This window comes from Haemaphysalis longicornis, unplaced genomic scaffold (genome assembly GCF_048455015.1).
Source record: "Haemaphysalis longicornis isolate Haplotype H1 unplaced genomic scaffold, Haemaphysalis longicornis Haplotype H1 scaffold_5, whole genome shotgun sequence".
NCBI lineage: Eukaryota > Metazoa > Arthropoda > Arachnida > Ixodida > Ixodidae > Haemaphysalis > Haemaphysalis longicornis.
In genome coordinates, this window is record NW_027526385.1 from 100,821,804 (window position 1) to 100,847,615 (window position 25,812).

At 48.8% G+C, this 25,812-nt stretch overlaps 1 protein-coding gene across 2 annotated transcripts; it reads left to right on the forward strand.

The window, feature by feature from the left end:
* The first annotated feature begins 106 nt into the window (after positions 1–106).
* Rhogdi (rho GDP-dissociation inhibitor) lies at positions 107–25,304 on the forward strand. Of its 2 annotated transcripts, none has more exons than XM_077671024.1 (5): positions 107–253; positions 5,481–5,670; positions 13,702–13,785; positions 18,607–18,747; positions 22,607–25,304. In XM_077671024.1, the coding sequence occupies exons 2-5, from the start codon at positions 5,487–5,489 to the stop codon at positions 22,801–22,803; spliced, it is 606 nt and encodes a 201-aa protein (XP_077527150.1). In that variant the 5' UTR covers positions 107–253; positions 5,481–5,486; the 3' UTR covers positions 22,804–25,304. The 2 variants fall into 2 exon arrangements, with proteins under 2 accessions (XP_077527150.1, XP_077527151.1); XM_077671025.1 differs by having other exon boundaries at positions 145–252; positions 5,472–5,670.
* The last annotated feature ends 508 nt before the right edge of the window (positions 25,305–25,812 follow it).

The following is a 25,812-nucleotide window of genomic DNA, read 5'->3' on the forward strand; positions in this document are numbered from 1 at the left end:
TGCTCGCTTAAGTTAGTAAAACATAATTTAAATAACTTTTAGTTCACTTTTACTTAATAATTTATAGCTTCACTAGACGCTTTGCTTTGCAAGGCAAGAGTATTTTGCCAAAATTTTCTTACGCGCACGCTTCTCACCGCAACTCGCCGGAAGTCGATAAAAGTTCGCCATTTTAGATTCTGCAATTATCGGTTGTGGCGACTTTAAAGCACGTTTTGTACGGCATCTGCACGTCGTAGACGACACCAAAAAGGTCAGTTTTCTGCTTTAACTGAAGTGACGATTTCTCTTTGTCGCAACGACACAACTAGGCGTCGGATAAAGCGCGAAATGCGCTGTAAAAGCGGCGTTTTTCGTCCTCAGTGAGCGGAGCATCCGCCGTCCGCTTGAAGCTGCCGGCATTCATAGTTTTTCGATATGTTAAGTAATTTTGACGCGTTGTCGCAGCCGCCGTGTGTCCACGCGGAAATTATTGGACAGATCTGTCAATGTGTTGCACCGATCGCTTGCATTCTGCTTGTAACTGCGTTCTCAATTGGCGCGCCGCTCTCAAGTCGCGAGGGCGTCTCAACGCCGATGATCTGTCCGCGGAAACACCCAACTTTTTTTTAAATGTTTTTTTTTTTTTTTGCCGCTGGACTTCGGCATAAGTTGATCACATCGATACCGAAAGGCGGACCCATAACCCAGTTTTCTTCTGTTTTGTTTCGAGGAGTTTGGATTTAGCGTTTACGTTCGCATGCCATATTTCCACACTTTTGTGCCGCGATTTGGAGCCATCCAGTAGACTGAAAACGCGCAACCTTCGGAAACGGTTGACACCTGAGCAGTTTTTGCGCAACAAGTGGCCTGGCGGTTATGAAAAGAAAAAAAAAAAACATTAACTTTGGCGGTTTTGTTCTCGTTTTTTGCCGAACTGCGGAGGAAAAAAGATCGCTCGTTCCGCCGACCTCGCTTTCCGATCCACTTCCGCTGTTGAGCTCGCGGTGAAAGTTCTGCACTTTTCGTTCCACCGTGCGCGCCGTTGACGAGGCCGTGGGGCATTTTTGTGTGTCGTTGCATGGGCATTGCAGTGACATTGCAGACCGCCTTCCTCCGGGGACGCTGGTTTTAGTTTTTGATTTTGCTTTTTCAAGGCGCGTTCTTCGTCGCCAGTCGTCATTTGTCACGGCGGTGTGTAGCGGCAGTCTTTGTTCGTTTGCTGCCCGTCTGGCTCGAGCAGACGACTTCCTCCGTACGTGAGGTAGAGACTGGCCGCAACAGTTTTGAGCAGTTCGTGGGCAGTCTGAAATAGCAAATAAAAAAAGGCTAAAGAACTAAAAAGGACGCGGTGGCTCGCAATAAACGCCTCGTCAGCTGGCGAAGAAATTTGAAGCCACTTGCAGTCGTCCGCTCAAATTTGTAAGCTGACCCTCCTCGGCCGCACAAGATGATGACGGGGGGAATCCCGATGACGCATGCTTGGTATAAACATTGTTGTACACCGACTTTGAGGTGCGAGAAGTGTAGCCGGCGGCGCTGGAGCAAAGATAGCTCGTGCATTCTCAAGATGCCCTCGTCCCCGTTTTCGTTGGATAAGCTCCAATTTCTTGTGTTGATTGCGCGCTAGCTTACCTGTTGTAGCGTTGACGTTCAGGTTTAAAAGTGAAGAGTCCTGGCTGGGGCCTAGGTAGCGTTGCCAAATCTCTCATCACCACGGCTTCCCAGTGTCTTGTCCGCTTTACAACTTATGGCGAAAGCAATTCTGTGTATCGATTTTGGCCCAAACTGATACTGCTTACTGACTTGCCAGAGTCATAGTTGTTAATTACTATTAATAATTACAGGGGATGATACGCAACTCTAGTCATTGCTTTGCCTGTAGAAAACCCCATCAAACTGGGAGATGAAATGGGTACAGGGGGGATTAAAAGAAATGCGAACAACGGAGCGCACAGCCTCCGACGCATGCTGCACCGTCTGGCTGCAAAGTCAGTTAAAGGAGCCATGAAGACAAAATACAAGTTGGGTTTATTAGAAAGACTGCTTAGTCCCGATTACAATGATACCAATATCATCACAATCATCGAACAAATAACGGAGATATTAAAGAAGACGTGTGAAGCAGTTGCAACCCCCTAGCCAATTTCTCGCAACTCACGGAACCTTGTTTGTGTGATTGGCGGCCGCCTAACTGACCTGTCGCGACGACACATGACTGGACATCTGTAATGGGGCTACTTCCATTTGACCGCATCACGTGAATGCTAACGTGCAGTTAGCGCACTGAAAATTGTTTTATTGTTGGCCCGTATGACGTCACTCTTGCTCGTAACGCATCACTGTGGCGCAAAATTTTAAAGTTTTTAAATTTGTAAGATTTTTTAAGCTTACAAATTCTTGCTTTTTTTTCGTTAAAAAAACATCTTTTCTGGCTCTAATGGAGCTGAGTGAGATAGTGAATCCTAGTTCTTTCAAATTAAACGAAGTTGTATTTTCTCTTCATGGCTCCTTTAACTGCACGCATGCGCACTCCTTCGAGAGTGTGGCCTACATTACTGGGAAATGCTTGATCAAGAAGCGACGCCGGTCGTTTATTTTGAGGCACCTTTTCACACAGCGTCGCCACTGAGCAGGATCGTTGAAGAGCATCGTGCGAGCTGCAATCAGCCTGCTGCGCGCTTGGCTCCCGATTGTAGATAACAGCTAGGATGCTTGGTAGCGACAGACCATAACAAGACGCTTTAAAATAAATGACCGGTGTCGCTTATTTATCAAGCATTTCCCCTAACAGTAGGCCACACTCTCAAACGCTCTGAAAGAACTACGCATGCGTTCAGTTTACTGACAGTGTAGCCAGGTGGTGCGGCGGAGGCTGTGTGCTTCGTTGTTCGTATTTCTTTTAATCCCCCCTGTACACGCATCCAAAGAAGAACCCGTTGGTTTAAGGGGACACTAAAGGGCATTTAGTGTACTGTGCTACAAGTTTCAACTGGCTAAAATGCGTAAAGAAGATTGTTGCTGCCATTTCCTGCTTGGATTCCTTTTGTATTCTAAGTGTGAAGACATTGTGCTGCTGAACCCAAGGATGCGGGTTTGATCCCAGCTGCGATAGTTTCTTTTCAGGTGAAGACTGTGCACGTTACAGATCCCCAGGTAATCAGAATTAATCCGGAGCCCTCCATTACGGCATGCCTCATACACGGGTGTAGCTTTGGTGCTTTAATCCCTGTAATTGAAGTCGTAAAGTTTGTTATCATTGTATGCAGTAAAGCCTAAGGTGTAGAGCTTTACTACACATGCTGGTAAATTTACAAAACAAGAAGTGCCCAGATTTTTCGCTGGCATTATGTCCTCGTGTCATTTTTTAGCCTGTTTTTCGGATGTTTCAGCTATCTCTGCAGCATTTTCAATACCCTTATGTTGTGGCTATGTTGACAGTTGCTCTACAAGGCTCTTCCATTATGAAGTTTTGTTGGGGTAGATTGGGTTTTAAGGTAAATCCACACAGCAATTTGTGGATTTACCCTAAACGTGTAAGGTCCGCGAGATTTCACTGCTGCTCAATGTTTGTTCCTGTTCCCATAACGGCCGTGTTATAAGAGGCACCTTATCCGGCAGTGATTACGTTGTGTGCTATCGGTTGCAAGCGGCGATAACCCCAGCGTTGGTTGATCGGCCATATCCACTTTTTCATCGTATCCCTGTCTGGAAAAGAAATTGCGAATCGTATGGCAGATTGCGCCAACACTTGCGTTTGGTGGCAGAAATTGTTCACTACAGTTGTGGGGTTGGGAGAATATAAACGAATGACACATTGGAGGCCAAGCATTTTAGGTACGTGCCCTTTACCTCGCTGCGGAAACACAAACGCCCAGTTATCGAAATTTTGATGTGCAGTGAAGATCAGCGGGTGGTCGAAATTAGTTGATAGCCTTCAACTACAGCATGTCTCGTAGTCTGAGCGTTTCTTCTATGCACGAAGCCCCAGTTTAGTTCTTGATATCGCTCTTGGCATTGTGAGCTCAGTTCTGAACACTGGGGAAACGCACACAACACATTTCTATTGTCCACAAATGAATGAGCAGTTGTTATAGGGTCGTGCCTTTTTTCTGTTTTCCCCTAATGGTTGCTGTTTCATCTATGATCTTAGATAAAAAATTGAATGAGCTGAACCTCTCTGTGGTTTCATAAAGGCCGCTGAGTGGGGCTGGTTGGTGGAAATTCTTTCTCAGGACGGAAACAGAGTGAAACAAATGGGCAAACGACAATGGATAGTATCCTGTGCTTAGTGCCGTTCATTCTTGTCTGCCCGGTCTCATTGGCAGTACTTTCCTCCCAAGCAAGTTGGTGTGCCTAGGACACTTTTTCAAAAAGCAAGTGAAATGTTAAAGAGGCAAGAAAGGAAAACTTGCAGGTGCCGTGTAGACAAAAATACAACTTTGCTGAATGTGAATGAATCGGCCTTTGGTAATGGACGCACCGCCATTCAAGCCACCAAAGTTGTTTTGTTAAGCGGAAAAAAAAATGCACAAAATGAAAGACCTCAATTTTGCGTTACAGTGTCGTAATGCGAGCGGGAGTGACATAACATGGTCCAGCACTAAAAACATGCCGTATTTTTGCGATTCTAAGCACCCCTGCTTTCGGGGGGGGAAAAAATTGGAAAAAAAGTTTACATGCGAATGAATCTATGCGCCCCCTTTTCTAAGCAACCATCGCAGGGTGAATTTTAGGCGCGTGGAAGCGGGCCAGAGTTGACGTTGTGGCCGAGTCATTTATGCAGTTTTAAGTTACAAACCACTTCAACGGAACAGAAGACAACTTGGTTAGGGATATTGAGAGCGGCAGCTCAAGTGGCTCAATAGACTCTAATGGTAGTGAGGGAGTATCAGATGTAAGCGGTGGATTTCCTGCCTGTACCTATTTTTCTTTTGAATGTTTACAAATAGAACGTTGTTCCTTGCGCCTGTCTCGTCGAGGTATGGCTATGAAAAAAAGTAGCGGAGGGGGGTTAATTTAGGTTTTTCGAATCTAAGCACTTTGGGCGTTGAGATCGTGGAAAAAGGGGGTGCTTAGAATCGAGTAAATACGGTAGTTATGGGTGTGTTTACAGCGTGTTGGCATTCGAGGGATATGATCAGAGGAAACCGGTGGCCTCACTGCAACGCCCAGGTGTTTCTTTGGTGGTGGCTTTGAGTGTCAGCTGTCAGTTTCAACAATCAAGACCCTGTGAGGTCATAGTCGGCACTGAAAATTGGCTCGGGTGTTGCCACAGCTTCACATGTTTTCTCTAATATCTCGACTATCTCTTGGCAGTCCGCAGTGAAATCAGTGTCATTGCTGGAACAAAGCAACCTTTTAAGGAACCAAACACCTATTTTGTTTTCATGGCCACTCAAAGGGAGAGTGCAGACATTGGGAAGAAAGCACACCTGTCTTGTTTTGGGTGCGCTCAGCCCCTTATGGCCGCCGTGGGTTCACCTTGTTCCGACTTGCAGACCACCATGGCGGACGACAACGAGCACCAGCCGGCACCCGCAGTGGAGGAGGACGAGGACCACCCCAACTACAAGCCGCCCGCGGCCAAGAGCCTCAAGGACATAGTGGAGGCCGACAAGGAAGACCCCTCGCTCCAGAAGTACAAGGAGACGCTCCTGGGGGCGGCCACGGCCGAGGCCATCGTCGTCGGTGGGTGCTGCCGCGTGCCTCTTTGGTTGTGGGAGAGGGGGGTTTTCTGGCCAGTCAGCGAGGGCAAGGGGTTTGGCCTTTTGGGTAAAAATCAGTGCAGATTGCTCTCAGTGAGCTATGACAGCAGTCTGTACTGATTTTTACCTAAGCAGTCAAACTGCTTCCAGAAGCACTGTGGTAGGGGTGAGATAAAGTCCAGAAAGCCTCTCCCCTGTATTCTGGTTGAAAGGGGGGGGGGGGGGGGGGCACTTGCTGGGTTGGAGCATCCTTTGTTTGATCACTCTTTTACAGGTTTAGAGTGTGTTACCCATGTTCTGGGTGTTGAAGTCAGTTTGCACGCGTTCTTTCTTTCTTTCTTTCTTTTTTTTTCCCTTTGGTGCAGGTGTCTTTTGCAAGGGCCTTTTTATTTTTATTTTTTTATTTTTTCCCCTTCATGGTTTTTTTCTTAGAGCAGAACTTTGATGTGACGTCTGTTGTAATGAAGCACTTGGAAGAGTGCCCTTCGCAAGCGCATGTGCCCTTTCAGAATTGTGCCTCAACAATACGTGTCTCGACAGTGGCCATAAAATAGGATTGGCGTTAAAATTGAAAAAAAAAGGGCACATTGCGAATTAGTGTGCCATTGTTGCAATAGTTGCATGGTGCACGTGTGAAGAACGTGTTATGTTTTTCCTGCTACATGGGCAGGAAAAACTCAGCAGTTTAACCGCTGCAACGTAATATAAAAAAAGAAGACCGCCGTCAGCTTTGTTTATGCCTGTTCACTTTTTCGTCATGACGGTTGGCCATTTAGTGTATGGCACAAGTTCTTTTTCTTTGTCTGATCAGGTTACACACTCGGGCACTTCGATAGTTTCAACAATTATTGTAGCTACTGACCCCTAAAATAGCGGACATTGTTTGTTGTGCACATTGAGCAGTTTGCTTTGAAAACCCTGTATTTTTGAAAACTCAGAGTGTCCACCTCTGGGCAGTGTTGCATGTGAAGTTCTGTTAGATTAACTTGGCTACCTTTCGGTATCTGAGTTGGTAGGCAGTATATACGTTGCACAGTGCCTTCCATCTTTTATTACCCTCTTCCCCCCTTTCCCAGCTTTTTTTTTTTTGTAGGGGGCATCATTTAGTGCCGAGGATAAGAGATGCTGCTGTGTGGATAAGTAATGCAACCGCAGCTTGTATTCCTTCTAGCATTGTAAAAGTCAAGAAGAAAATAGGGGAGCCAAGATTTTTAAATTCACGTGAGCGGTGACGTGTACGCACTGCCTGTGCTCTCTCTCTCTCTCTTTTTTTTTTTTTTTTTTTTTTTTTTTTTTTTTTTTTGCATCTGAACAATTTTTTTGCTTATGGGATGGCTAAATGCCTAAATAATCGGGCTGTCCCAAAAGCTGAGCGCATGAAAACACTGAGATTTCCGGACAGTTCTTGTTTAAAAAGAGCGTTTCCGCTCTCTGGCAGTCATATTGTCACGAAGCCAAGGACGACGCAGTTGTCTTGCAGGAGAAACAAGTTTATTGGAGCGAACTTGTGCTCCCCTAACAACTCAAAAGAATACAGAGGCGGCGAAGCAGCGGTCAACAAAGTGACTTGCGTCAGCGAGCGTCGCAGAATCGAATGCTCCGGCGTCCGCACTGCAGGCTTTTTATCTTTCGGCGCGCGTGGTTCTCGAAACGTCGATTCACATCGAGAACATAGTAGATCCAAGAAGATTATTCTGGGCTGTTCGCGTTAGATCGGAATGCTCTCCCTATCACGACAGATAACACATGCGGCACAGAAAGAAAGAATGGAACACGCGCTTCCCTTGGCGCAGAGATAACACAGACCGGCGCAGCCGGGCGGTAAAAGCAAAACACAAATAAACAAACCCAATGTATGGTTCGCGGCATTACCCCTAAGAGTGCATCGACCCGATGCTAACATAAGCGACAGTCCGAACAAAATGAAAATAAAAGTTCGTCATCGTCCGTAGAAAGGTTTTAAGCGAACCACGTGGACGACTTCAGGCCGCGTGCGTCGTCGTGATGTGCCGGAGTCACCATCGGGGATCACTTCGTAGGTAAGTTGGCCAACACGTCGTAGAATCTTGTAGGGTCCAAAATACCGTCGCAGGAGCTTCTCACTGAGTCCGCGTCGTCGGATGGGAGTCCAAACCCACACACGATCCCCTGGTTGGTACTCGGCGTCTCGGCGTCGGAGGTTGTAGCGGCCCGCATCCACCAGCTGCTGGTCCGTTATACGAACTCGAGCGAGCTGGCGGGCCTCCTCCGCACGTTGAAGATATCCGTGAACGTCGGCGTTGAGGTCGTCGTCTTCTACGTGCGGAAGCATGGCGTCGAGCATCGTAGTTGGCCTTCTACCGTAGACAAGCTCGAACGGCGTCAGCTGCGTCGTCTCCTGGATAGCCGTGTTGTACGCAAACGTGACATACGGGAGCACTTCGTCCCAAGTCTTATGTTCAACGTCAACGTACATTGACAGCATATCTGCGATTGTCTTGTTCAGACGTTCTGTTAGTCCGTTCGTTTGGGGGTGGTACGCCGTCGTTCTTCGGTGATCCGTGTTGCTGTAGCGTAATACTCCTTGCATCAGCTCCGCAGTAAATGCCGTGCCGCGGTCGGTGATTAGGACTTCCGGGGCTCCATGTCGCAGCACAACTTGGCTTATAAAGAACTTTGCCACTTCTTGTGCAGTCCCCCTCGGAAGAGCGGCGGTCTCTGCGTAGCGCGTCATGTAGTCTGTCGCTACGACAATCCACTTGTTCTGTGATCGTGACGTAGGGAACGGGCCTAAAAGGTCCATTCCAATCTGTTGAAATGGTCTCGATGGGACGGCGATCGGTTGCAGAAGTCCGGCGGGTCTTGTCGGCGGCGTTTTTCGTCGTTGGCAGTCACGGCAGCTCCGGACGTAGTGGGTGACGTCAGAGGTAAGGCCGGGCCAGTAGTACCTCGCCTTGATTTTTCCAATAGTGCGCGCTGTGCCGAGATGTCCGGAAGACGGGTCGTCGTGGCACGCTTCCAAAATTTCGTCACGAAGGTCCGCGGGGATGACGAGAAGGTAATTCGCTCTTGTTGCGGTGCTGAAATTCTTCTTCACGAGGACGGAGTTTCTCAGGCTGAATGCTGGTAAGCTGCGTTTGAAGGTCCTAGGAACGGCAACGTTGCATCCCTCGAGGTACTCGATTATGACGCGTAAGTCGGGGTCGGCACGCTGCTGGGCGGCTAGGTCGCTCTCCGTCACGATCCCGAAGAACGCGCTGTCTTCGTCAGCGTCTTGTGGTGGTGGGTCGACGGGGGCGCGGGACAGGCAGTCGGCGTCGGAGTGTTTCCTGCCGGATTTATAAACGACTGTAACGTCGAACTCCTGCAGGCGCAAGCTCCACCGCCCAAGACGGCCAGAGGGGTCCTTCAAATTGGCGAGCCAACACAGCGCATGGTGGTCTGTTACAACCTTGAATGGCCTTCCATACACGTATGGGCGAAATTTTGAAATCGCCCATATAATAGCCAGGCACTCTTTCTCAGAGGCAGAATAGTTTTTCTCCTCCTTCGACAGACCACGGCTGGCATAGGCGATTACCCTTTCGCAGCCGCTTTGCTTTTGGACAAGGACGGCACCCAAGCCTATATCACTGGCGTCCGTGTGCATTTCCGTTTCGGCATTTTCGTCGAAATGAGCGAGCACGGGCGGTCTTTGCAGGCATTTTTGCAGCTCGCAGAATGCTTTTTCTTGGTCGTTTTCCCAGCTAAAAGGGGTGCTATCTTTCGTCAAGCGCGTGAGTGGCTCTGCAATGCGTGCGAAGTTTGCGACGAAGCGCCGGTAGTATGCGCACAGCCCGAGAAATCTTCGCACGCCCTTCTTGTCTTTCGGCCTTGGGAAGTTCGCAATGGCTGTAGTTTTTGCCGGGTCAGGTAGGACTCCCGCGGCGTTGACGACGTGGCCCAAGAACTTGAGTTCCCCGTATGCGAAACGGCACTTTTCAGGCTTCAGTGTCAACCCCGACGTACGAATGGCCTCGAGTACAGACTCCAACCTTGCAAGGTGTTCGTCGAAAGTCCGGGCGAATACCACTACGTCGTCGAGGTATACGAGGCAGGTGTGCCACTTAAGGCCAGCTAGCACAGTGTCCATGACTCTTTGAAACGTCGCTGGTGCTGTGCACAGCCCAAACGGCATCACCTTGAACTCGTATAGGCCGTCTGGGGTTATAAATGCAGTCTTCTCTCGGTCTCTCTCGTCCACTTCAATTTGCCAGTAGCCGGTCTTCAGGTCCATCGATGAGAAGTACTTCGCGTGGCAGAGGTGGTCGAGGGCGTCGTCGATTCGGGGGAGGGGGTACACGTCCTTTTTCGTGATTTTGTTCAGTCGCCGGTAGTCAACACAAAACCTTAATGTGCCGTCTTTTTTCTTTACGAGTACGACGGGCGCAGCCCAGGGGCTTTTCGAGGGCTGTATAATGTCGCCGCTGAGCATGTCGTCGACTTGAGTCCGGATGGCTTCCCGTTCGTGTGAAGAGACGCGGTACGGTGACTGTCGGGTGGGTCGGGCTCCATCTTCGGTTATTATTCGGTGCTTCGCTAGAGGGGTCTGACGTAGTTTTGCGCTCGACGAAAAGCATTCGCTATAGCGACGCAGCAAAGCCGATAACTTGTTCCGTTGTTCTTGCGGTAGCGCCGGATTCACGTCGAAAGGCTGCGGGAGCTTGAAGGTTTCAACGGGTGTGCGCTCAAAGTCGGCGACCGCGATCACGTCACTTGCTTCTTGCGCTTCTTCGAGGAATGCAATTGCCGCGCCCTTGTTTAAATGCTGGTACTCCTCGGTGAAATTCGTAACCAAAATGTGGGATTGGTGTTCCTTGAAGCGCGCAATGCCTCTTGCGACCGACACACCACGGTTGAGAAGCACCCTTTGATCGGTGTCTACGATAGCGTCGACGTCAGGAGCAGCATCTTCACAGTAGACTGCGACCATCAAGCTTGCGCGGGGTGGCAGGGTGACGTGATCATCGGCGATCCTTACAGCTGCACGGATTTCGGGGTTCGATTCCGGCGTCATGGAGTGGTCGGAGGAAAAAGTTATCGACTTCGTCTGCAGATCGATTATTGCGCCGTTGTCCGTCAAAAAGTCCATTCCGAGAATTACGTCGCGGGAGCAGTTGGGCAAAATGACGAACACCGCAGGGTACGTCGTGCCGTCTATGGTGACGCGCGATGTGCACGTTCCACTTGGCGTCACGAGGTGGCCTCCTGCTGTGCGTATGTGCGGACCGTCCCATCTGGTCATAACTTTCTTCAGTTTAGACGCAAATGGTCCGCTCAACACGGAGTAGTCGGCTCCCGTGTCTACGAGGGCGACTACATCAAAGCCGTCGATGGACACCTTGACGTCGGATGCCGCCTTCCTCGAGTTCCGGGTGCGTCGGGGCGTCGCATCTCGGCTTGTGCGTGTTGATGGTCGGGCACTGTGCGTCGTCGTTGTCATCGTCTTCTCAGCGGACGTCTCGGTCCGGTCGGGTGCGCGTCGCGGCGTATAGCTGTCGTCGTGTACGGGAGTCTCGTCAGGTCTGGGTCGGGTCGTCGGGATGAGGGCATGTTGTGAGTCACTGTCTTCCGCGAGTCGTTGCGTCGTTGGAGGGTTTTCATTTTTCCGCGATCGTGCAACTTTACCTCTAGAAGTTGCATCTTTTAGTTTCCCCCGCGTGGGCTGGGGGACCTTCCACGTGAGAACTCAGCATTGCTACGGCGGTTCGGCGACTGGTATGGGTAGGGTGACGGCGAACGGTTGAAACGGGCTGGTCGACGGCTGGTGTTGGACAGGTACTCTTCGATCTCCGATGGGCGCTGGCCAGTTCGGGGGCGGGGTGCGTCGACGGAGAACCCTCGCAAACCGAGCCTCCTGTAGGGGCAGCGACGGTAGACGTGGTCGGCCTCTCCGCAGTGGTAGCACAGCGGACGATTGTCGGACGTTCGCCACACGTCGGTCTTCCTTGGGGCAGGGGGTTGCGCCGCAGGTGGTCGGGCCGGCGAGAGGGGACGACGGTACGGAGCCTCGTGACGATAGGGTGCAGGTGGGCGAGGGCGATGTACAGCAGCCGCGTAGGTCATGGCTTGCGGCTCGCGAGGTGCTACTGGCGTCGTTGAAGTTCCCAGCGCTTGCTGCACTTCTTCTCTAATGACGTCGGTAAGAGAAGCGACTTGTGGTTGCGGCGGCGTCGGGAGCAGTTTCCGCAGCTCCTCCCTCACTATTTCGCGGATAGTGTCGCGTAGTGAGTCGGAGTTGATAGCGCTGGCACCAAGCGTCTCCGAAACCAGCGCATTGATTGGGCGGTCGTACTGCCTCGTTCGGATTTCGAGCGTCTTCTCCATCGCGGCGGCCTCAGACGCGAATTCGGACACGGTCTTGGGGGGGTTGCGAACAAGGCACGCGAAGAGCTCTTGCTTCACACCTCGCATCAGAAACCGTAGTTTCTTTTCTTCAGTCATTCCTGGGTCCGCACGGCGGAAAAGTCGCTTCATTTCCTCGACGAAGATTACGACTCCCTCGTTCGGGTGTTGCGTTCGAGTTTCCAGTAAAATCGCAGCTCGTTCTTTTCTCACCACGGTCGTGAAGGTCTTAAGGAACTCGCTTTTGAATTGCGTCCAGTCGGTCAAGGCGCTCTCGTGGTTTTCAAACCAAGTTCGGGCTGCATCCTCCAAGTAAAAGAAAACATGCCGGAAGGTTTCTTCATCGTCCCACCTGTTGAAGATCCGCACGCGCTCCAGCTTCTCCAACCATTCCTCTGGATCTTCAGCGGGGGCTCCCCGGAACGATGGCGGTTCCCGGGGCTGCTGCAGCATGATTGGCGACGTTGTTTCTTGTACCATGGTGTTGGTTGCAGCGTTCCTTTTCTTGGGCCCTTCTGGCATCAAACCGAACTCGGGCGGTAAATCTTGCAGGCGGGGGCTGGCTCTTGTTGGACTGGCTTGGCGGCTTTTCGAGGTTGTAGTGGGCATGAAGGGTGCGTACCCCGCACCTCCACCAGATGTCACGAAGCCAAGGACGACGCAGTTGTCTTGCAGGAGAAACAAGTTTATTGGAGCGAACTTGTGCTCCCCTAACAACTCAAAAGAATACAGAGGCGGCGAAGCAGCGGTCAACAAAGTGACTTGCGTCAGCGAGCGTCGCAGAATCGAATGCTCCGGCGTCCGCACTGCAGGCTTTTTATCTTTCGGCGCGCGTGGTTCTCGAAACGTCGATTCACATCGAGAACATAGTAGATCCAAGAAGATTATTCTGGGCTGTTCGCGTTAGATCGGAATGCTCTCCCTATCACGACAGATAACACATGCGGCACAGAAAGAAAGAATGGAACACGCGCTTCCCTTGGCGCAGAGATAACACAGACCGGCGCAGCCGGGCGGTAAAAGCAAAACACAAATAAACAAACCCAATGTATGGTTCGCGGCAATATATACTGTCCCAAAAAAATCAGTCATTGACTCTACTACCAGTCTGGTATTGGTGTTGCTGTCTTATGCAAAAGTTTGGACCCCACTAGCTGCAGTAGAATTGTTTCATAACTGTCTTCCAGGGGCCCACGTGCAAATATGGGTCTTAAACAAAGCTCTTTCTCTGAATGTCTACTTGGGTACAGTCTTATTATGTGCACGCCAGTTGCTAGGCATAACTACCACGCAGTTGTCAGATTGTCCGGCAAATTCAACAACAGAGACAATCTGATGTTCTGTTGTTAAGCTATGAACATGACAGGATGGAAAGGAAGGGAACAGGACAAGCGCTGTCCTGAGCACTGTTCAGCGCCTGTCCTGTTTTTTCACTTTGTCTCTTGAAGCTTTCGCACTGTTGCAGCATAGATCTGCACCATTCGTTCCAGTTTTCAGTTTTACCTACAGTTTGATGTGTAGGGGGGCGGCAGACAGTATCCGCCTGGAAAATTTTCACTTGTGGGGCAGCAGTGTGCTTAATAACTGAACGGCAGTGTGACAATACCTGAAGTATTCCCCCTGATTGCGTGTGCCCCGTCCTTCTGTGCAGAGCCTGACAACCCGAGCCGTGTGCTGGTGAAAAAGTTGGCCCTCGTCGTCGAAGGACGGCCGGACGTGGTTCTCGACCTCACAGGTGACAGATCCCAAGGCCCTTGTTCCCCCATTAGTCTTTCTTGGGCTACCCAAGCGCAAAAATCTGGGTCTGTCTGTCTGTCTCGAACACTTGGAACACAAAGTGTACATAGGCACTCTTCGTTTGCCGTCTTAGCTCGTGTATGTCCACATTATTCAGCGCAACAGAAACTTTGGCCAAATTAGGGGTGAAATGTAAGCTGCGTAGCCAAGAATACGCACATTCTTTTAATTTAAAAAAATACTTTTTGTATTGGTTTTTACGATAAAGCGGATGAAAAGTGCATGTTAAACACAGTGTGGTAGAGACTCAGAGTTTTATAAAATCACACACTAAAACAACAAGCTTTTGCTGTTTCAAGCAGCAAAAAAAAAAAAAAAAAAAATACTAGATACAAATGTACAGGTGCTGTCATAAGTAATTGGAACAAGCATTTCTGAATAATACAAAACATTGATCTTACTGTGTTTATGACTGCCATTACTGGTTTACAGGAAGCTTTTTTTATTAGGGAGGACTCCTTTAAACGCACACCAATGGAGCCAGGCAGTTTCCGGAAGAAATTTCTGTAAATTTACTAGACCGTGTTGCAATTGCTTTTGAAGGCACGTGTACGCTGTCTGCACAGTTGGCGTGCGAGCAGATATAAGGCCAGTTTTTCATTCAGCAGTAGAACGCTTTCTAGAGGTTCTGAACTGCTATGTTTTTGTGCTGGTCCTTTTTTTTTTTGGAGCTACACAAACGGCAAGTTTTTTGTCCACCCCGAGGGCCTTGTGCTCCTCACCATGTCAGCGGTTCTCAAATATGGTTAGCGCAAAAAATCCAAATATGGTACACAAGAAAGGAAACAGGACAGGCTGTTTCCTTTCTCGTGTACCGTCTTCGGTTTTTTGCACTAACCATATTTAAGAATCATGAACCAACTAGCCCTCCAACAAGTTTTGTTAAAGGAGCACTGACACGAAAATTTTATGTTACACTTTTATTGCTTTTATCGGTGCTTAATGGTCTGGCAAACCTGAAACAGCCCCTCAAATACTTCAGCGCGCGATAGTTTATTACATTGAACTGCCTGAAAATCGTTTGTTTCAAATTCCCGCGCTTTCATCCTGAACGGCGCATATGACAGAACCCCGGCCTGACCTCACCGCTTTGTGCGGACGTCCCCGGCGCCCGCTTGAGAGGGTGTTGCGCCCGCTCGCCGCTCGTGGGGCCGCGCACGTGAAGTGACATCACGAGTTTTTGACAAGCGCTGTCGCGTCACTTCTTTTGGCACGCTGATGTCCATTTGCTGAGTGCCGCTCCGCGCGCTGCTCCATCGGCACGATAAATGAGATCCAATTGAACTAAGTTCTTCGTGTCGCAGGCCGCTCATATTTCAGCCCGGGTATTCTGTTGAGTGAAGGAAGCGAACTGTGCAATAATATTAACGCCGAAAATTGCTGTCAGTGCTCCTTTAAATTACATGTCAGCGGTTGTTTGACACCCGTTCGAAAGAATGATATTGCAAATCGGGTAATCGGTGCTTGCACCTGTGAAGATCCGATGGAGGGTGTAATTTGGTTTCTAGCCCTCTCTCGTTTAAAGGAAGTCGTATGGGTTGGGCTGTTTTTTTTTTTAACCCTTTGAGGGTTTTTGCCGTACGTGTACTGCGGCGGTTTTCCGTCCCGCAAGGTCTTTGCCGTACGGGTACGATTTCAAGCATCCGTTTGAAATTTCGCGCCATATTAAAGGGACACTGAAGTGATATGTAAACATTGCGGGATTACTAGCGCAAATTGTAGTCCGGAGTCCCCAGGCCATGTTTCGACCACTCTAGGCGCGTTTACGCGATTTTATTTAGTAGAAAAACTAATTCGAAAATGCTGTCCTCCTCTCTTTACGCTCGCCCATTTTCTGTGGCGTTTTCGTGTGACGTCAGGAGGGGAGGAGCTGGCAATTGGCTGGCTGCGCTACTGCACGGCTCCCCGGCCTTCAGACAGAGTCAGTCGGCCCAGCGTTTCGTCCGCCGGCCGCCGGCGGGTCGTCGCAATCAAGGAGGTTAAAAAAAATTGCTTGGTCGCAATTCGTTCGCTTAGTTGAAACGAAGCCAGGACACGTTTGTGAATGGAAGAATGTGCCTTTCTTTACTTGGTTTGTTTGTACACTGTATCTAGCTCCAAGTCAAGGTCGCTTCACACAGGCGCTGCACAAGCGCACATGCGACGCTTCGCTGACTGGTACGCCAATAGGAAAATATAAGGCCTCTTGAAGGCGGGAGAAGAGTCAGCGAAGTTAATATAGGTACTAAATAAATAAAATCAACTGATATTTTTACCGTACAGCGTAAAACTAGGGCGCGGGAAGCACTTTTTTGCGCTGGGCGAACAAGAACAGCGGTCAGCAGCACGACTACGCATCTGCGAACGCTTTTCCGTCTACGAAATGCAATTGCTAGACGTGAGCTACTGTGGAAACTCGGGCGACGCTTACTGCACGAGCGCAGTACAACAAATAGTCACCTAAGCTGCTTGAAATGCCAAAACTAAATAAAAGTGTAAACCGGTTGTGCAATATATACCCTATATTAGGAAGCATTGCGGATCCGGCTTCGTGGTCGAGTGGGCTGAGGCGTCATGTAGTTCACCGCAAATGTTTTGCAAGTCACGAGTTCGAATCCCCGCGGGTACGTGCTTTTTTTTTTTTTTTTGTAAGTTAACTTTTTTGTTTTCCGCCGATGTTTTCTATATTGAGTTCACCTTTTTTTGGGCCGCAACGTTCATGTCTACACGAACTAGTTCACAAAACACGCGCAGGCTGGCACTGGCGCGCTAGCGAGTTCTCGTTGGCGTGCTGTTGCCATAAGCACCGACGGCTTGCAGGCAGTGGGCACAGGCCAGAATGAACAGACCCTTGGCCTGGTGCGAACACGCTTTTTACGATACAGGCATGAGGGAGGCAAGCTCTAAATATGGGGGAAAAGCGCATGACATTTGGGCGTCTGCGGGTACGCGGAGGGCGTTCATGCACTGCGTAGGTCTCGGCTAGTGAATGCTACGACTACAAGCCGTCCTGCGAGGCTTATCTTGTGCATTTTACAGCCGCCAACATGGCAGAAGCGCGGTACGATGATTACTGAGGTATTGAGAATGCCCATCCAACAACGCCATTGGTTATGTTTAACAGAACCGAAACCGAAACCGAAACTTGTGTGATTGCTAACCTTGGGCATCGTCCAATCACGGCGCCCCTCCTCCCAACGTCACAGCCTTAGTTGGTGCGGCCGCCGCAAACCGCGCATAGTAGTTTTTCTTCTTTCGCGCTTTGTAAAATAATTACCGATTTGTCAACCGGATAAACGATGAAAAGTGTGCTAATTTGAGCCAGTCTACGCAGTGCAAGCAAAAACGGGAGCTTGACAAATTCACTTCAGGGTCCCTTTAATGATGCATGCTCCCTGGGAGGTGCTGCCACCTCCCGGGACTTACAAGAAGTGTTTGAAATTTGATTGTGCTACCTTCTTGCGGTGAAAAACAGAACTCTCTGGCTTCGGCGCGCTACGGCGTCTGTACTTGTCAACGCGTTTCGTGGTTTCAGTTTCGCCACGTGGTCGCATCGGAGGCGCGCGAAACTTGATCGGCGCTTGCTATCAGGGGCGGCGGAAGTTGATTTCGATCTATATTGGCGCTGCTCTTATCTTGTTTATTACCCACGCTCACTAGGTATTCTTGCCCTCCTTGCTTGGAACTGAAGTAACCTACTCGGAGACTCCGTTGCGGGGGCAGCAGAAGTTGGTTTCTATCTATATTGGCGCTGCTATTAGCTTGTTTATCACCGGCGTGCACGAGTTATTCTCGCTCTCCTCGTTTACTGAGTTGCCTTCGAGTTCTTCAGATGCACGGCAAAGCGGCGATATGGCCCAACGAACTGCCCGTTCTGATGACACCGACCACGATGACTCGTCTGCACTGAGTTTGCTCCTTTCCCCGAGTCTGAATCGGAAGACAGTCTTTCTTCGGAAGAAGACAGCTCATTTTCGGACACGCGCTTTATGCATGCAGACTGCGATAAGGCACTGTGCGTAGACCCGTGTTTCAAGGAATACCACACTCTGAAATACTGTTGAACATTTTTCAGTTCTAAGTGAGGCTGACCCCAAAATACTGTTCCTGGTAATTTTTTACCATTTAATCTAGACTTTAGACATTTTGTACATTCCAAATCCGCAATAAACTAATTTGACCACCAGGGAAAGTTTTTTTCGAAAAAATTCGACCCTCAAAGGGTTAAAAAAGAAAGCAAGTTTCAAAAAAGGAGCACCTCCAGAACAATTTGTCAGGCTGTTTACAAATTGCTAGACGTTGCTTTGCTCTATGTGCTTTGTACTCACCATTAACAAAGCTACGCCATCGTGACAATGTTTCTGGCTTCTGCAATGAGTACTAAGCGACTTACAAAGCAATTGATAGAAAGGCGCATTTTCCTTGCCATCTTTTAGTGGTTACGTTGCATGACAGGATAAATGGGTCAGACACCACAGGCGAGGTGCAAGCTACATGTTTAGTGTTGCGTATGGGTGTTGTTAATGTTTACTTGGGCGGGAGAACTGATTTATTCATTTATGGCTGCTACGATAGCCTAGTTTGACTCGGCAAGGGGGGACTTTCACTGGGGGCAGCAAGGGCATTCTCATTTCGGTGCCGTGTGGCTAATAAAAAAGCACACCACTCCAGTCGCTAGTGGTAGTTGTGGTACAAAAAAAGGAGACGGGGAACTTTTACCGTTCAAAGAGCTACTTTGCTCACACGAATGCTGACTTCTTGTTCCTTCCGCTGTTTGCAGAGGACCTGGAGAACCTGAAGAAGCGCACGTTCACGGTAAAGGAGGGCATCCAGTACCGAATCCGCATTGAGTTCTTCGTGCAGCGCGAGATCGTCACGGGCCTCAAGTATGTGCAGAAGATCTACAGGCACGGCCTTCAGGGTGAGTGTAGTTCTGGCCACCCTGCTTGATTAATGGCCACTGTCACCTGATGCGCACGCGCAGTTAAAGCAGCTCTGAATTAACGCATCCTTACTTGGAGCATTAGGCCAGTGCAGACTACAGAGTGGTCTCAACCACGCTGTGTAGAGCAGGCTTGACCGTATCGCTGAGGATGAAGATGCCCTGTGATCCTACAGTGAACTTTAGTGGTATCCCCTCCCTGCCTCTGGGCCTTTCATTTCGCTTTTCTCCTCCTCCTCCTCCTCCTCCTCCTCCTCCTCCCTTGTGCCTCCTTGATAATATAGCATACCGTATTTATTCGATTATAAGGCGAGGGTGCAGTTTGGAGAGTCAAAAAGGAAAAAAAAAGTATATTTCTGAGCTTCGAATATAAGACGGGTTATGACTTTGAGACTACGGATTTTGGAAAAAAATCTCGCCTTATATCCGAATAAATACAGTACTCAGTCGTTCTTCCGCTATGCCCACAATAGTTTATCTTACTAGATGCGCGAGTTAGTCACAGTCCTTGCAACAATTAATCGGGACGGCCTTCGGGTGAGCTTCCGCTTGTTCTGTCACTCGCCATTGTTTTCGGGAAGGGCATCAGATGCGTTCAAACGTGAAAGCCAAATGGCGGAGAAGTTGCTGCTTTATAAGGTGCAGTGAAACGTATCGTTAAAATCCTTACCGGTTGCCCTTCTCCATAAGATCAACAGTTTGAAAAAGAAGAAGAAAGAAAGAAAAAGCAATACTAGAGCGAGCTGAAGCGATGGTTGCTGCCAAGCATGGGCAAGGCCACATTTATGAGGCGATCGAACTAGTTATTCACAGCCACTGTAATGTCTCGTTTTGTGCGGTTAGGAATGATGACAGCTATCCATTGTCTAGTGACAGTAAGTGACATCAACTACAATAAACTGATACACCTGCATGTCCTGCTGTACGTGTTGCCCTTCCCTTGCACTTCGGTGTGCGTGTTGAAGAAACGAGGTCTAGAGGGATGTTGGCAGTGGCAAGGTGGTCGATTCGTTGCTGCAATCTAAGCTGAAGCACTGAAATTAAAATGGCACATGTAAACTGGTAACCGCAAAGTGCTTAGCGGTTGAAAGTGTGGTACATGCAGCTCTGAGCGGAATCCTTATTGTCTGTGGGCACAACGTTTTGAGGGGGGAGGTAAGCTTTCAATGCACCTTGTTTCTGCACTGTGTGTGTGAGTGCACCATTAGGCCTATACCACTTTTTTTTTAAGAATAATAGCCCATGCTAATATAGGCTAGAGGGAAATCTGGCGCCACTGGCACCATCATATACCAGGTACCGTCCAGGTACCGAGCGTACCGTCATGCGCAGGGTAGGGACAAAGTTCCACTTGTCCTTGGCATGGCCCATGAACAGGCAAAAAGTAGTTACCTTTGGCTGCAAAAAAAGAAAAAAGAAACAACAATGTTATTGTAACAGTAAAAGATTACTCAAAGTTGTTTTATCAGTAGAAAAGTGGGACTCCAAAAATATTTGTCAGGTTATTTCGAAGCTTCATGCAAGGCAAACAAAAATAAATTGATATCAGTTTTCGTTGATTTTGGCTTCATGTGTGAAAAGAAGCCAAGCAGGAGAGGAACATTGCACATGGCACATGAGAGGAACATTGCAATGGCACATGATTGCAATGATAGGTTCCCCTCTGGTATACATTAGTCTGAAACTCTGCGCTTGGATTCATTGCAAACTGCCTGCTACGTGTAGCCTGGTGTTCCTCTTTGGTGTAGATGCGTTTCAGTAAAGCACTCCTTTGGGCTGCCTTGTATGCATTGAGTTTGAGCTTAGGCTGGAATACTAGCGCTGCAAAAGGTATACGAAACATTGAGGGAGAGGAGGAAATGCAACGCAGAATGGGAGGGCACAATTCTTTGAAACGCCTTTTGGGCACAATTCTTTGGAACACTAAAGAAACGCGGATAAAAATAACCCCTAAAAAAAAATCCAGGGAAGCCTGCACTCATGCACGAGACTTGAATCGCGAAGCTGTTTTGTAGGTGAGCATTGATGGACACGTAGTTAATTTTAGTACCAAGCCCTGCCTTTCAGCTTCCCGGCCTCTTCCTTGGCCATGCGAACTACCCGCGGTCGGGCCATGCCGAGAGCTACGAAGATGTTTTGCGTGAGGTCTCTTGTATGATACTTAGTGCGTGGGCTAGACTATGCGAGCTCCCGCGCGAAGGGCTCTCCTATGACACTGAGCGCATGCACACGCTCCTCGCCAGTGTTGCGGCGGCTGCTATCACGTATCTCTCAGTTTCGGAGTGTTTAATGTGACAACTGCGCGACGCCCTGCGCGACGCCCACGCGATTCCTCGTTGGAGTTTTCTGTGCGCACAAACACCGTACTTAGGGCCAGTAACAAGAGCGTCGCTGTTAAACGAGCCATGAAGAGAAAATACAACTTCGTTTAATTTGAAACAACTAGGATTCAGTATCTCACTCAGCTCCATTACAGCCCCAAAAGATGTTTTTTAACGAAAAAAAAAAGCAAGAAGTATTTAAAAACTTTCAAATTTTGCGCCACAGTGACGTGTTATGAGCAAGAATGACGTCATAAGGGCCAACTATCAAACATAATTTTCAGTGCGTTAACTGCACGTTAGTATTGAAGTGATGCGGTCAAATGGAACTAGAGGCCCCATTACAGACGTCCAGTCATGCGTCGTCGCGACAGGTCAGTTAGGCGGCCGCCAATCACGCAAACAAGGTTCCGTGACGTCATAGAAAAGTTGCGGGAAATTGGCTAGGGGGTCGCGACTGCTTCACATGTTTTCTTTAATATCTCCGTTACTTGTTCGAAGATTGCGATGATATTGGTATCGTTGTTATCGGGACTAAACAGTCTTTCTAATAAACTTAACTTGTATTTTGTCTTCATGGCTCCTTTAGAGAAAGTGCGACATTTAGGTGTTTTGTACAGCCTTAGCATTGCAAGTATTCTAGCCTAAGTGGAAACACAGTTGTAAAATTTGCTGCACTGGCTCAGCGGCCAAGGTGTTGTGCTGCTGAGCCCAAGGATGTTGCGGTGTCGGTCCCGGCTGTGGTGGCTGCTTTTTTAATGGAGGTGAAAAGCAAAAATGCTCGTGTGTCAAGATTTTAGGGTCCCTTTAACCCTTTCAGCCCTGATATTTTTTTTATTTCAAGCAAAACAAAGTTTTCTCTGTGTTTTCCTAAATTTGAGGGTCCCGTAAGAGCTGCAAGTGCCAATATTACCAGATTTATTAATGAGGCAATTAGGACATCTGGAAACTAAAAATTTTACGTTGGGCAGAGATATCACTTTTGCACATTTTCCTAAACCTTATGACTACATGAACCCACAAACAAAAAAAAATGAGCTTCGTAATGCACATGTTTATAGATTTACAAGCATAGGAGTAAAACTCGGACCGCTATTTTTTTTTTTTTTTTTTTTTTTTTTTCAGCCTCAGTGTCGTAATTTTGTCTTCACCAGAGAGAGCTGCTGCTTTTTTGTAGCGTCCAGGTCCACTAAAATGAAATAACAGTGATATCTATCTCAACAGGCATCATTGAAGAACAATTCCCCAGAAAACTAGCTTTTTTGGTTTCCTTCTCTCTGCGCTAGAGGAACTTTTAGGTGATGGCATTAACTGACACCACCAGAGCTTGAAGGGGCTCAAGATCCCCCAGGTGGTCTAATAAGTTGATCCGCAGTCCTCCAGTATTGCACACTTTGTAGTGCAGGCGTAGCTTTGGTGGATTACACCCCACCAATCAATTAATCAAATAGCCGAGAGTTTGCACGTGGGAGACGCTTGTTGCCGTGCTGACTCCTCTCTCCCTGGTCTGGTTCCAGTGGAGAAGATGAACCAGATGGTGGGCTCATACGCGCCCAAGTCGGAGATCCAGTCGTTCACCACGCCCCAGGAGGACATGCCCTCGGGCATGCTGGCCCGGGGGTCCTACTCCGTCAAGTCGCTCTTCACCGACGACGACAAGCACGAGCACCTCAAGTGGGAGTGGACCTTCGAGATCAAGAAGGACTGGGACTAGGGGGGCCGAGGCGTTACCGACCGACGGACTGGCCGAGCCCCGCAACTGCGGCCTGGCCAGTGGCAACCACCACCTTTGTCTCTCTCGAGGGGTTGTTTGAATCCTGGTTTGGCCCTTTCAGTTTAATAGATTGTGCATCCATTGACGTCATTTGTTAGATTTGCCAAACTTGTGTCACGACAAGGGAAAAAGTTGGTGTTGTACGGAAGTTTAGGATGACTGTTCGGTTTGCGGGCCTAGCAGAAGTAAGCATGGGCGTCGGCAGGAGTTTTTCTCCAGGGGGGCAAACCCATTCTATTGCGGGGGGGGGGGGAGAAGGTGAGGGGGAGGGGCATTTGTGCTGGGGTAGCTTTTGTGTTCCTTTTGCACCCCCCCCCCCCCCCCCCCCCCCCCCCCCCCCCCTGCCGACGCCCTTGGAAGTAAGGACCTTGTGCGAGGGAGTTTCTTCCACCGTTCTTGTTAGACATGTTACTGCGCTGGCAAAGCTGAGGAGCTTTGATTTGTGGGACGTTGGGTGGGAAATTGTTCAACAAGCTCCTGTTGTCGCCGCGGAACTTGTTGTTCCTGCATGGGGAAAGTAATGGTACTAGTTGATGCTGGGGCGGATGGTGATCGTTGCAACTTTCTCGGCGAGTCGCGCGATCGACCTTTTGTGCTTCCTAACATGTGGTCCAAACCTGGAGAGGTGGTGGAACGGGGTGAATTTCATGCGCGCATCTTCAAGCTGTGATTGTGCAAGTGTACGTACGACTGCGGAGATGAACGTAGTCGCTGCCTGTTAAAATGCGTCGGCACCCATTGCTGCAAATTTTTTATTGTAATTTGTTTCTGTCCTAAATTTTTTCAGGGGATCCTGTGAAGGCCACAGCTATCTACTTAATCATTCTCCCCAAACTAATGTAATAGCGTAACAAGGTTTTTTGGTTTGTTCTCAGAAGTTTTGGGCTTTGCAATGCCCTAGTCTGTTAGAGGAAGTTGACGGTTAAAAGTTGTGGGTTTGTTTAGGTGGTGCCGTGTTGCCGCTGGTCATATCGCATTGCTCGAAGCTGGGGGCGCTCGATCATGCCAAATGTGGTGAGATATGTTCCCTTTTTTTTTTCCCTTTTTACTGTAAATACTAAGAATTCCCTTTTTTTTTTCTCTCTCGACGTACTTGTTTCTGTTATGATTATTTCTGTTCCGAGTGCTGTGCTCGGCCGTTTTTACCCGGCCGCTCAAGTTAAACCCACCCTGTGACATCTTTCTGGTCTGTCGTCGTATCTTTCTCCCTTTGATTTTTATAGCCGTTGCCTTTTTTTGCGTGTTACTTGCTCGGTTATATTTAAACTGGCACCCCTGTGTATGTTTTCCTCTGCCCGTGTTAAAGGCAAGGTAAGGGAAGTTTGCATTGTCCTCAAACAAGCAGGTATAATTATGAAAGCGTGCGTTACAAGCCAATTAACGGAACGCCTGCCGGCGAGAACTGGGTTTGCAATATGTGGAGGCCACTTTTGGGCCAGGAAGAAATTGTGGATATATTTTGGTAGAGCCTGTGCGTTGTGAAAGTGAGGGCTCCCGGAGCTCCTCTAATTGCGTCTCTGAATGTGCCACGCTCAACACTTTGTATAAGGGGATCGTAGTTTAGTGACCAGGCAAGCGTGACTATGCAAGGGACTGGTTTTTGAGAGGGCTTTTTTCAAAATTGCCGCCTTTGCGTTGGTGGTAAGCTTCGTGCTTCCGGAGATGTGAACAACATCCGTGCTAGGAAAAGTTCAGTCTCTTGTGCTTGGATTGGATTGGATTGGATTGTACGACTGGCGGATAAAAGGGCAGTGAATTTCTGAATAGTGGCTGTCGGACCGGCATTGTAAAGTACCATTTTTGGACACGGACCAAGGGGAAAGGGGGGATTGCTGCAGAAACCAGCCAAATAAATGTTCCAAGCCCCAGAAAAGTAGAATTCACACACACACACACACACACTTCAAGACATTTTGTAATTGCTCAGAGCTCACGTAGGCTTTCAACGCACTCTTGTGTCCAAAGCGCAGTTGTTTCCACAGCACCATTGCTTGTTTTGTTGGTAGAAAACGTGCAGTTCGTGAGCTTCTCTCTCTCTCTCTCTCTCTCTCTCTCTCTCTCTTACAAATGTTGCCGCTTGCCTCTAACAAAAGCACGCCTTGCACTGCTGCGAAGCTCTTTATACGCGAGCGTAAAATCAAACGTCTTGTTCGGTGATTGATTGTTTCGCACGTGCCTTAGGTGTTCTAACTCACTTGACGTGCCTGCACTTTCGACTTTTTCCGACCTGCACTCACCTGTACTGCGTGCGCACAGTTTTGTACACCTGTTTGGAGCAGTATTTTGGAGGAGGTACCGTTGTTGGACTGCGGGCGAAATTTTCCGTGTGCTTGCGCGCTGGGGAGCTTTGGGTATTTTGCACGGAGCTGAGAACAACAGTGTGTCATTGTGCCGCCGAGTGTGCCATCCGACTGCAATAAAGCGTGTGCGAAAAAGTTGAACGGTCTCTGGCTGGCTCTTTTAGTGCCTGGGCTGGAAGGGACTAAGTGACCTTGGTGTTATGTTAGCCCGAGAACACTAGGGGAAGTTTGCGTAGTAGCGTGGGGTGCGCCTCTTATGATTTACCGGATGTGGGTGCGATTCCCGGCTGCGGCGGCCAGTTTTCTGATGGAGGCGAAAAGTGAAAACGTCTGTGTGTACGAGGTTTCGGCGCACGCTAAAGATCCCCAGGTGGTCAAAATTTGTCTAGAGCCCTCCACTCTGGCGTGCCTCATCGCCTGTGTTGCATCTGTGCGTTAAACCCTACAATCAATCAATCTTATGATTTACCAGCCCTGGGTAGTCTTAGAAAACTGTGCTTATTGTTGTAATGTGAATCATTTCGGAGCACCCTTACTGCTCGGTTGATTACTGCTTCATAAAGAGTTAATTGTGCACGATTCTACATTTTATCCGTGGAACGTGCTGTAACAAACTACTATCAAGCAGATGGTTAGACTGTTTGCTAAA

Excerpts from the sequence above, each read along its gene's own strand:
- Rhogdi (XM_077671024.1), top strand. The coding sequence starts at position 5,487 with ATGGCGGACGACAACGAGCACCAGCCGGCACCCGCAGTGGAGGAGGAC. Across the intron at positions 5,671-13,701 it reads GGCCGAGGCCATCGTCGTCG|AGCCTGACAACCCGAGCCGT; the intron begins GTGGGTGCTGCC and ends CCTTCTGTGCAG. Across the intron at positions 18,748-22,606 it reads CTACAGGCACGGCCTTCAGG|TGGAGAAGATGAACCAGATG; the intron begins GTGAGTGTAGTT and ends GTCTGGTTCCAG.